Source organism: Neltuma alba, unplaced genomic scaffold (assembly GCF_004799145.2).
Source record: "Neltuma alba isolate B1F8T4 unplaced genomic scaffold, ASM479914v2 tig00006885_pilon, whole genome shotgun sequence".
In the NCBI taxonomy this organism is placed as follows: domain Eukaryota; kingdom Viridiplantae; phylum Streptophyta; class Magnoliopsida; order Fabales; family Fabaceae; genus Neltuma; species Neltuma alba.
This window is the reverse complement of record NW_021634610.1, coordinates 16,908-29,582: the sequence shown is the minus strand read 5'-3', so window position 1 is coordinate 29,582 and position 12,675 is coordinate 16,908. Positions and strand designations below refer to the sequence as shown.

At 34.3% G+C, this 12,675-nt stretch overlaps 1 protein-coding gene across 1 annotated transcript; it reads right to left on the bottom strand.

Moving 5' to 3' along the window:
* Positions 1-8,512: 8,512 nt before the first annotated feature.
* On the bottom strand, positions 8,513-11,543 carry LOC114751377 (protein SIEVE ELEMENT OCCLUSION B-like). Its single transcript, XM_028940059.1, has 7 exons — positions 11,281-11,543; positions 11,076-11,177; positions 10,287-10,735; positions 10,078-10,187; positions 9,846-9,988; positions 9,275-9,754; positions 8,513-9,180 (listed from the first exon to the last, which is right to left on the bottom strand). The coding sequence occupies exons 1-7, from the start codon at positions 11,503-11,505 to the stop codon at positions 8,563-8,565; spliced, it is 2,127 nt and encodes a 708-aa protein (XP_028795892.1). The 5' UTR covers positions 11,506-11,543; the 3' UTR covers positions 8,513-8,562.
* Between the last annotated feature and the right edge of the window lie 1,132 nt (positions 11,544-12,675).

The following is a 12,675-nucleotide window of genomic DNA, read 5'->3' as shown; positions in this document are numbered from 1 at the left end:
GTTATATAAATCACACGATGCCTTTATACGTTGTCAACAACCCAGTCCTTAGATATGTTGTTGACTAACGAGTTTCGTTCAATAACCTTATTGAGCATTCTTCTTAGTCTTCCTCTGTCCCTTTTTATGGAACTCCATACTATCTGATTTACCCTCCTCACCAAGGCCTCCAATGGCCTTCTTTGCATATGTCCAAACAGTCTTAAGTGGTGTTTAACCATTTTCTCTTGGATAGGTGCCACACCAACTCTTACTTTAATATTTTCATTTCGAATATTATTTTTTCTTGTATGACCACACATTCATCTCAACATTTTCATTTCCCTTTATTACCTAACATTCACTGCCGTACAACATAGCTAGTCTTATAGTAACCTGATAAAATTTTCCTTTAAACTTCTCAGGTACCTTCTTATTGCAAATAACTCCTGTAGCTTTCGTCCACTTTAAGCAGCTAGCTTGTATTCTGTGAGAAACGTTTCCATCAATTTCACCATTCTCATGTACAATAAATCCTAAGTATTTAAACTTTGATATTTGAATGATTTAATCCCTCATCTTTATCTCCAAATCACCACTGCCTTGCCTCGTCCCAAAATTACAATGCATATATTCTGTTTTGTTCCTACTCAAGCAAAAACCTTTCAACTCCAAAGTCTTTCTCCATAACTCTAATATAAAGTTAATATCTTCTTTTGATTCTGCCATGAAGACTATGCCATTTGTGAAGAGCATAGACTTAGGGATTCTTTCTTGAATAAGTTCGGTTAGTACGTCTAGAACAATTTTAAACAAGTAAGGACTCAAAGAAGATCTCTAATGTAGGCCAATCTTAATAAGGAAGTCTTTTGTTTTACCTCTAGGCATTCTTACACTAGTAGTTACCCTCTCATACATATCTTGTATGGCTTTGATATAAGCAATTCGTACATCTTTCTTTTCTGAAGCCTTTCAAAGTATTTCTCCTGGCACACGATCATAAGCTTTTTCCAAGTCAATAAAAATCATATATAAATCCCTTCTTTTACTCCTATATCTTTCCATTAACCCTTTTTGTAAATATAGATTGCTTCAGTTGTAGATCTTCTTGGTATAAATCCAAATTGGTTCTCTGAGATAGAAGCCTCCAACATCAACTTATGTTCAATCACTTTTTCCCACAACTTCATCATATGGCTCATAAGTTTTATCCCTTTATAGCTTGTATAGTTTTAAATGTCTCTTTTATTCTTGTAAATAGGAACTAAAATGCTTTTTCGCTAACCATCTGGCATATTCTTAGAGCATAAAATTTCATTAAAAAGCTTTGTTAGCTACAATTTATTCTCATCGCCTAAACATTTCCAAACTTCAATAGGAATATTATCAGGCCCAACGGTTTTACCATTGTCTATTTTCTTGAGAGCTGCCTTAACCTCTCCGATGTGGATCTTGCAGTAAAAAGCCAAATTCGTATCATCTTCGCTAATTAGCAAGTCCTGTAAATTCTAAGTCGCACATTCACTTCCCTCATTAAACAACTTGTAAAAGTAAGCCTCTTATTTGTCTTTAATATCACCATCAGTAACTAGAATTTTACTATCTTCATCCTTTATACATTTCACTTGGTCCAGATCTCTCTTTTTTCTCTCCTTTTGCTTCGCAATCTTGTAAATATTTCTTTCCTCCGCCTTTGTTCCTAACTCCTTATAAAACTCCTCATAAGCTTTAGTATGTGCTTCGCTCATTGTTCTCTTCATCTTTCTTTTTTAAAGTCAAATGACACTTTTCTAGTTTTCTGTACTATTGCACACATATATGGCCTTAAAACAATCTCTTTTTTGTTTGACTTTCTCTTGTACACTCTTATCCCACCAACAAGTCTCCTTATCTCTCTGACCACGACCTTTAGATTCTGTCAAAATTGCTTTAGCTACCAAACGAACCCTTATAACTATATCTCCCCACATTATGTTTGCATTTCCCTACAACTCCCAGATCCCTTCCTCCGAAAGAGTCCTTTTGAATAACTCCCGCTTCTCACTCTTTAACTGCCACCACTTAACCCTAGGTTTTACCACTTGATGATGCTTTTGTCTAATACTCTTGAAATGTTCATTAAGGATAAGTATTCTATGTTGGGCAGTCACCCCATCCCCAGTAATCACTTTGCAATTAGTACACAGTCTTCTGTCCAGATTCTTAACCAAAAAGAAATCAAGGCACTACTCTTGTACATGATTAAATGCTCCTCTCACTTCTTGAAACAAGTGTTGACAATCTTGAGATTATATGTAAGAGAAAAGTCAAGAATATATTGTCTTCCATTGTTAAGCTCCCCAAAATCAAAAGCACCATGAGCCCCATCAAATTGTCCTGCTTCCTTGCCAACATGTCCATTAAGATCCTCACCGATCAAATTTTTTTTCTTCAAGTGGTATGTTTTGAACCAATCCCTCCATATCTTCCCAAAACTTATCTTTAAGGTATGCCTCTGTCACAACTTGAGGTGTATAGGCACTAATAATATTGATAGTATCCTTACCAACAATTATTCTTAAAGATATTATTCTGTTCTCAAACATTTTAACCTCCACCACATTCTTTTTTCATATTCTATTAACGATGATACCAATACCATTCCCTGCACTTATTTTTCCTGTGTAGCAAAGTTTACAGCCTCCAAGTTCCATGGCAACTCCTCCTATCCAAATAGAGACAAAAGGTGAACAGTTTTTATTCAGGTTGCGTGATGCATGCCCCTTCAATAATATGCAGCGGACACCTGGAGCTTGGGGATATAATACTGAAAAGGAAGAGAAACATGGAGAAAAGAAAAAACTAAATAAAGAACAGGGAGCAAAATCTCAGTCCCGGCGGCCAATAGTCCTTCTTTCCTATGGCAACCTTAAAAGTGAAACTAAAGTTAAGTCATTTTTTTTAACTTCTGACTTCTGACTTCTAGTTTTTTAAATTTGAATTTTCTGAAATTAAATTTTTAATATATTATTTATTCAAACTTTTTTAAAAATTAATATTTTTTTCAGAAAATTTTATCCAAATATAAATGACATATTACCCTAATTAACTTTTATCTGTTATAAATAAAGAAGAAATAAAGAGAAGAATCATACAGAGAAAGAGAGGATCAACAAGAGAGGGTATTTCTCATTTCATTCAGATATGTTCAATACATTATACATGACCTTTACTTATAGACACAACTTTACACATTTGATAGAATCTACAGATTACATAATAATATGAGATAATTGTGGGATAGAGAGATAATATGAGATATTAGAGATTATAGGAGATATATGGACATCCACAAAGATATTATTATATTCATAACATTATCTTAATTTTGATTTATTAAAATCACATTTATATTAATATTAATCCAAACAAGCCAACTATATGAATATACTAGCATATATCATGGGGAAATTAGAGCTACAGATTATCTTGCATTTGATGTTTTTTTTGTAAGAAAATGTTCCATAATTAATGAGTGATGGTACCCGCATTTTCTATGTTGGCATTTTAACAAATTAAAAAGGGTTCTTAAGATCACACACCCCATTATTTCAGCGAGAAAGGCATTGGCTAATGGACAGGCTTTCCTTAATAGATAATGTTTTGCTGTTTTTTGTGTTTTTAGTGGTTGGTGTCGTAGTATAGTTTAATTTACTTTCTGGTTCGTGAGGTGTGTGTAGGTTACATTGATTTTTTTTTTGGGAAAGGTTTTGATTTTATTACCTTCAACTTAAAGCGTGTGTTGTACTTTTTTGGTAAAAAAAATTGAATAAAAAACAATAATCTATTATTGTTTTAACTTTTCAACTTCATTTAAAATATTCCAGAAAATGAAGCGATAACTTTTTCAATCATTGTGTTTCTGAGTTGAGGATGCATGGTGCATTTCTTATGATAAATTTTGCGGTAATAAATAATAATAGCTACAATATTTTTAAAAAAATTGACTAATACTTTACAGCAGTATTAACGAAGTAAAATAAGAGCTAGCTTGCTTTAGAGAATAGACAGTGGTAGTGGTTCATATATAGAGAATTAAGGGTGACCAAGGGAATAATGTGTAATTTTGATTAGATATTTGTGTGCCCAATAAAATGTAAACTAGAGTTAGGATAGAAACAGGTCAAGTCAGGCTTCGTCCTTAATAGGCCAGACCTATTTAGTTGCCCAATAAAATGTAAACTAGAGTTAGGGGTAGAAATAGGTTAAGTCAGGCTTCGTCCTTAATGGGCCAGACCTGTTTAGTAACACACTAGCCTGTAATAGTCTTTTTGTTCTTGCCTGAGTTTGGCTTGTATAAAGGCTTGACCTAGTCTAAACCTGTTAAAAAAACTTTAATTTTAATATTTTCAAAACACATATGCTAATAAAAAAATATAAAATATACATACTACATAATAATTATTTTTTATCATTATCTTATATTTAAATTTTAATGTCATAAGTAGTATTTTAAATCTTAATTACAGTTAATATTATTAAAAACAAGTTATAATTATATATTAAAATTTAAAATAAAACTAGATATAAGTATAAAATAAAAATTAAAAAATAGGCCAGACTAGACTTGAGAGGCCTAACAAGCTTTTCAAAAAGTCTAATCTTGGCCTATTAGGTTAAATAGACCATAAAAAAGGCCTGAGTCTTTTTCTATTTTGAAATAGGCCAGCCATAGACCTCTGATAGGCCGCTTGGCTTATTTTCACCCCTAATTAGAGCAAAACACAAAAATATGCCATTGTGTAAAGCCACTATCTACGACACTTTAAGGTTTGTTTGGCATGAGACAAATGGTCATTCTTTTTTTACTTTTTAAACCAGCTTTATTGAAAAAAATTTCTCTTCTCCCTTTCCTTCCATTCTCTTTACACCAAAATAGGGTTAAAGTTGGTTGTTTTTCCTTTTGATAAAATTACTAGGAGAAAACGTGTTTAACATAAGGTTATGAAGTAGGAGTCATCATCAATAATCCTCTTGATAATTATAAAATTTTTTAAGCAAAGGATGGCTAAATCCAATACAACAATGCATAGCCAAGTTAAGCTCTTTTGTAACGCATACCAAACAAAAATGTCCAAAAGGAGATTCTCAAAGAACTTTAAAAAAAAAAAAAGACATACGGAGCTCTCTAATTAATAGTTGTAAATAATATTCTCTTTGGTTGGTAATATAATAGCTAATTTAACTAATTTGAATAAATTAAAAGAGTTAAATAAATAAATTAATTATAATAGATATGATATGGTCTCTTTAAAATTTTTTTAACATATATAACACTATATTATATATTAACTTATATAAATTAATTTAGAGCAAAATAATAAATAATAGAATTAAAGTCTTACGTGTAAAATCAAGTCACCAAAAAGTTAAATTCAATTCACAAGATAGTATATATTAAAAGACAATATGAATGTGCTAACGACCCCATATCATTGTCATTAGGAAAAATTGGTTTTTAAGGGAGGCGTGGGGGTAAGACAGTCAAGTTGATTTATTTTCTTTGAGCACATCGGCAGGGCGTAAATGGAACGGCCGGCGTAGAAGTGGCGTTCAAAAAAATTGATGGAGGTGGAATGATCAAAGAATTTGATTGGTTTGAGAATGAAATTAGTTGGGTCAACACAACGCTCCTTTCCTCACTCAACTCTTCAAGTCAACAAGTCTTTGTTGTTATCTAACTGGTCTTTGCACGAATTAAACTAGACCAAACTAATTTTAATAGTATTAGTGTCGAGTCTAAAACAATTTACTAAAATAGACCAAACTAAAATTTACCCAAATGGGTCGCAGAAATCTGAAGTGCGGGCCTAGGTTTCTCACAGAAACTCATGAATGGGTTTCTGAAAAATCAGGGTATATGTTATGTTTTGACAAAATTTGAGATTAGGTGGATAGATATAATATTGGTTGTTATATGCAAAATTATCGGACAAATTTATTTATAATCTCGACTTTAGTAGGGTCATTTTTATTGTGGTGTTGTGCTCATAATAATGTGTGTTTCCGAATGAACATTTGCTGCTACTCACAATTCTTACAATTTTGTCGTGACGATTAAAATATTAAATATGAAATCATTTTTTGCCGTACGTATCACACGACGAAGATATTCATGATTAATTCATCTTGCTCTATCAACCATAATGCTACTTCCAGTACATAATATAATATTTTATTTGATTTTTATTTTGGTTTTAAATATGAGACCCCAATCCACTTTATCTGTTATATTTATTATTTTTTTTAAGATAATCTTTCTACTAATGATAGTTCTAGTCAATACATTTGATTAGCAATGATATTTTAAGAAAGATAACGTCTATTTATTACAAATAACTAACTTAATTTATTTTTTCAATCGTCTCAAATTAGTTAACTAGTTTCATATTGAGGACTGGAGGTAGAATATTGATTATTACATTACAAGTAGTATACGTAGTGCTATATAGTTGATCACTTTATAGTTTTGCTTTTCACTCAGTGGTATTTCCACTTTAAATAATAAAGAAAAAGAAGGAAAAAGGCATCCATATTCATTTATTTTTTAAAAGGAAAAAAAGATGCAAATGCAAAACACAGATAATTACTTGGAAAGTTCATTTCTTCCCTGAACTGGGTCACATATCAGTCAACAAAAGCAGCAACAGTCTAGCGTGCTTCCAAGGTTCAATGATCTCATTTTATACCAAAGGCTAGACCCAACTTCGTTCAACTTCTCTTGTGAACCTTCTTAATTATTACCCTGTATGTTCTCTCATTGCTAAATTATTTGACCACGGGCCTAATAGCTTGTAAAAAAAATGCTTGAATGGCAATCAAATCATAGTTTTAAAAGTGATTTTACTGTATACAAAACAAATATGTAGAGGAGTTTGTCTTAAATTACAAATTTTTTTTAAAAAAAAGCATTTCTTGGGATATCCAAACACCCCTTAGGCACAAAACAAGACTCATGGGCTATTTGAGTGGAAACTAAACATTATTTTAAAAGTAATTTTATGTTATATAAAATAAATATGTGACACAAAAATTTTATCTCAATTTACTTGAAAGCACTTTTTAAAAGTGTTTTTTTGGTAAACCAAACACCCCTTAAAAGTCACAAAAAACATTATGTGTGAATCACGATTAGTCTTTAAAGAAAGGAGGGAAAAAAGATAAAAGAAAATTATAAATAGGTCCCACCCAAGGGAATTAAATACAAAAAAGTCCCTTGAAATATCAAATTATTCTCAAGTCCCAAGAGACCTCATTTGCAATAAATTTTATTTGTTTAATTACCAAATTGTTCTTTTTTTTTTAAAGTTTGTATTGACCACTAAGCATTCGTTGACAATTTAAGGTATAAGGATTAACAACTATTACGACAGGTATTGATAATACACTTTCTCAACACATCACAAAATATAATACATGAGTTTTATGTGTGAATCACGGTTACTCTTTAAAGAAAGGAGGGGAAAAAAAAATAAAGCATAGGTGAAAATAAAACAAGTTTTAGAAAAAAAATGAGAAAAAAATCACCCACAAAATTTTATTGGTAAGAATGATTTGATTAATTTTTTATACAGAAGGTATTGATGTTGTTTTTTTTTTTGGGGGGGGCTAGATACAGTCATTCTCTTATGAGAAGCATAATCCTATCTGGAATACTAAATTTGAACACTTTCTTAGTAGAGATTTGAATATTAATTTTTTGTGTTATAAGAAATTAGCCCTTCCATCCAAAGGCAGGTTATAAGGAGCATGCCTTCTACTATTTATTGCTTATATATACATATATATACACACTATCTTTGGTTCTAAATATAAGAGTTAGTTGACTAATTTAAGTAGATTAAAAAAATTAAATTAGTTATTTGTAATAAATAGTTGTTACATTTCTTAAAATATTCTTGCTAATCAAATATATTAAGTAGAACTACTATTATTAGAAAAACTATCTTAGAAAAAAATGCATAAATATGAGAGACAAGTGGATAGAAATCTTACATTTAGAATCAAAATAAAAATCAAACGAAATCTTATATTAAGTACGGGACCACCATTTCAGCTGTTTAACAAGAAAAAGATTTAACAAAAATAAAAAAAAAGATGATGTCATACTGTTTTATTCCCCTTCTGATGCAAGAACACTGTCCACTTGGCTTCAACAAGAATGGATCCTCTCGGGTTTAAAGTTTGTGTGAAAGAAACTACAATGAACATATATTAAGGGTGGATTTAATATTTCTAAACAAAATTTAAAATAGATGACGAGAAGAAGGCGCTTAGAGAGAATGAGGAAATAGTGAAAATGCACACTTCAGGTATTTTATTTCAGTACCAAACCCACACGCTTAGAGCCCTTAAAACAAAACACGCAAACATCATCCTTCTAAACTTCACATCTTCATCATTCATTCCTAGCTAACTACACCAACCACAACGATTCAAGCCCAGAATAGAGCTCCCACTAGCTCTCAAACCAAACACATTATTTAGCCAAGCAACATAGACACACACATATACATAACGCCTCTATATAATGTTCTCTGCCTCTCACTCCACACAACAGCGATACATGAAGTACCTCTCCATTGGACGCCCACACTCAGCACACACCACCTGCTCTGGAATTCCCCCAGCGGTGCCTGGAAGTATGAGGCGATTACAGTGATGTGGCGACTGAAGCTGCTTCAGATATTCATTCATGGCCGGAATGAATCCATCTCTTGTTGCACTCTCCTTCCAATTCTCGAACTCTTTCAGGCATTTTAGTGCCGTCTCTCCCTTAGCTTTCGCCATTTCATGTGCTCCTCTGCAGAATATGGTCCACCCCTGATCGCTGCCGTCGAAGCTCAGCACCGACATCACTTCACTCATAATCTGGTCGTCCTCCACTTTTTTCCCGTGCTGTAGTTTTGAGTATAACATGCTCTCCAATCTCGTCCAGAAGAACCATATGGACGTGACGTTCGGCCAGAAGTAGCTGAACTTTCTGGTGGCAAACGTGTTGATCATTCTCAACATCCTCTCTTTGGCGTTGTTCTTTCCTACATAAACCATCTCCAATGACAGGTTGTTAGCTCTCGCCACACTCATTGTAGTGCTTGTGAATGTTTGAATCCATTCAAGATCTTCACCTCCATACAGGCATATGTATTTGCTCTCTGCGATCTGGTACACAATTCAATCACATTAATATCTATACGTCAGTAAAAAGGTTGTTCTTCGAATTCAAGCCATCAGGTGAAGGTGTATGGAGACTTACCCATTCTAGAACTGTAGGATCAATGCCATCAACAAGCAGCTCAAGGCTCCAGACTTCTGACTTCCACAAGGATTCTTCTTTCTCACGAGTGAAGGGAAAGGCCAGGTTGCCCCAAATCCAGTACATGTGGAGGGCATTGGGAGAGCATAGCCTGCCGTTCGGATCAAGGGCCACTAAGATAGCCCTCTTTATGAAATTCCATACCTCTCTGATATACCTTATCACATATGATTCAATAATCAGGGGGTCCCTCACACTGTACCATGGCATTAATGCTTGCAAATGTTCAAACTTCTGTCGAGCCAAATCATTCCAGGTCGCTCTGTCCACTACTGGAATCCACACCATTTCGTACTGTGTCTCAACCCTTGCTCTTGCATCTTTATACAAGTTATCAAGTATTATGATCTCTTCTTGTGAGAGATCAAGATCTGATATCAGCAGCAACACATGCTTCCTTCTCAGCACCTCGAGACTAACCTGAAATTCAACCAATGAAATGTTTTAGAACAATAATAGGCGTTTAAGATGCATATGTAGAATAGTAAAAGTATAAGAATTTAGAGCCAACCCTTGTTTTGGTAGGTCCATCTATAAGAGGGGGTGGGTCATCCTTGGCGTATATCAATGCCCTGATAATTTTCATGTTGTCTACGTGGGCTGTCTCAAAAAGACGAACCAAATTTTGAAAGGCCTCGATGTGCCTCTTCTCATCTGCACTTCCATAGATATTCTTATAAATTATATTACGTTAATTTAGATTAAAGATTCTTGCACTAAAATGCTAATTCTGATGTTCTCACCTATATATTGGTAGCAAATGGCCAGTTGATTCCGAAGATGCTCATATATACTGCTCATCTTATGCGCCAAGCTTGACAGTTCCCATTCCTCCGAGGAGGTTGAGCCATACCTACAATCATTATAACCATAAAAAAAGGGAAAAAACGGAGCTTATTAGTCATTTCATGATTAAGGTAAGGGAATGGACCATAAAAGCTCCCAAACTTACTCGTTCCTCGATCCTACAAGACTTGCAATCTGCGAAGAACAAGCCACAATACTTCGGATGGTCCAATAGGCTGCAACAGGAATATGAGCACTGGCAACGGATATTGGAGGGGTGTCCTCTGAAATGTACTCAGAGGGTAGCTCTTTGAACTCAATGATGCATCTGGTCACATCCAGAATCGCCTTCACTAGCTTGATCAATGTATCAAATTGCTGTTTCAGATTGGCATAGTTCTCTACGAGATCAGGTAGTTGCTTGAGCAGTGCCACAGATTTAGCAAGTGTATTTGTAGCACCCAACTGAGCAACGAGCCAAAATTCTCCAAAGTTAACAGCGAAGGCTGATAAAATTAGCACCACTTTTGCATGCCATGAATAGCTAGAGAGCATGTTCAGGATCCCCATGGTTGTCGTATGTGCATCTCCACCTCCTTGGCACCGGTAAGATAACTGCCAATATACATATATAGTCATATAATGTGTTTTCACAATAACAACTTTTCACCCTTCTGTATTAGTTTAGAGGTAGAAAATTAACGTTATTATCACACTGAACGGCGAGTTATAGAACTATTAATGCTTGTGTAAGGATGTGTATATATATACACACCTAAAGAAATTACCGTAGTCGTCAAGATAAGTATAATTATTTGCCCTCAGGAAACGCAAAAAGAGAAAAAGGGGAGGGGGAATTGTCAGTCTTTTTAGAAAATCCATTCATCCTTAACGACAGTGATAAATAAATAGAACCTTGGTTAAAGTTTTGTAGATTTTGGCATAAGAAAACAACCTCACAGGAAATTTTGTATATGACAAAGGATAAGGTATCAAGCATGTCCAACTCAGCAAAAATAGCAGCCTTCTCCATAGAATCAGCATGTTCTCTTTTCCCCTACGAACAAAATAAACCACACAGCTAGATGCTTAGGTTATTATTTGATTATAACACATGAACGATAACAATGGACACAAAAACATAAAATGGAAAAGAATACATCAACATCACCGTCAACGGTACGAGCAATGACATTAATCAAGATTTCCTCTATGATTCGGAGAACAGGCTTGACATCAACTTCACGACCATCTGGGGCATGAGTGGCCTGAACTTGCTTCATCATGGCAGTGTCGTCCGAGGTCGAAAACATCCTACGTTGTCTTCTTTGTTGCATCTTACCGGGGGGAATGGTTGCCACCTGGTGAGGATGGTTGCTTGCCATATCGTCCTCAACACTTGATGTTATCAGAACACAGAATATAAGAAGTAGTGTTCGGTTTTTATGTGTACATGCGTGTGAGGTAGCCTCCTAAGGAGCAAGACTTATATAATGAGAGAACGGGGAATAAAGTCTTATTGAACATGTACCTTGCTTGCAACTGGGTATAAAACAAAAGCAAAAGTGGCCTCTTGATCTGGATAAGATTATGCAGTTACAGTGCATGTTTATAGGTGCTATTTTTGAATCTGTTATCGTGCTTCATCAGTGAAGCAAGCATAAATACATATGCTTCCGTCCGAGTAAATTTATGGATCCCCTCCATCTCTCCTGCAAATAGACATTAATTATTTGAAAAGATCAGGGATTGTGGGTCCACATAATATGGATTAGAGTTCTACTTTTTTTGAGTAGGATGGTATTGCTAACTCAGGGTATTCCAGCCTTCCGGTCAGACTAATCCCAAGTGCACTCACAGGTATCGAGCCCATGACATGGTAGGGAAGGCGCCTTGCGTTCCTGTTTGCGACCAGTCGGACCCGACCCTTACAGGATTAGAGTTCTACTTTATTGGCAAATAGAGACAAAAGGTGAACAGTTTTTAATCAAGTGACGTGATCCATGCCCCTACAGTAATATGCGGCGGACACCTGGAGCTTGGGCGTATAATACTGAAAAAGAAGAGAAACATAAAGAAAAGAAAAAACTAAATAAAGAAAAAGTTCATTGTTTGATTTACAATTTTATTATCACTTATGGGAAGTGGGGGAAAAGAAGAAACGGGAAGAAAAGGGGTAAAATCATAGTGCGGGGCAATAGTCCTTCTTTCCTATATGGCAACCTTAATTATTTTTCCTTTTCTTTTTGCCCCCAGTTACTTTCATGTTTACCAAAGCAAGTAATTTGAAGACAAATAATACACAAACTTCTTTAACTGAATTCAGATAATGTTGCTGTAGTTCTCTTTCCACCTTTTTTTTTTTTTTTGCCTGACACTGTAGTTTTAGTCATCCACGAAGTGATCACTTTAAGTTAGCTTGGGAAAAGTTATTACTTTTTTATTTAATTTGAAATTTGAAATATACAGAGACAAGAATATTTGAACGGCATATAACTATTAATATTTTATGTTCTCTGCATAATACTCCCTCGCTTTCTTATTATAGAAAACAA

Bases quoted from the DNA above. Each gene is read 5' to 3' on its own strand.
- LOC114751377 (XM_028940059.1), bottom strand. From the start codon at position 11,505: ATGGCAAGCAACCATCCTCACCAGGTGGCAACCATTCCCCCCGGTAAG. The intron at 10,736-11,075 runs GTTGTTTTCTTA...GTATATTGGCAG, and splicing joins TATACAAAATTTCCTGTGAG to TTATCTTACCGGTGCCAAGG. The intron at 9,989-10,077 runs GTGAGAACATCA...ATGGAAGTGCAG, and splicing joins CATTTGCTACCAATATATAG to ATGAGAAGAGGCACATCGAG.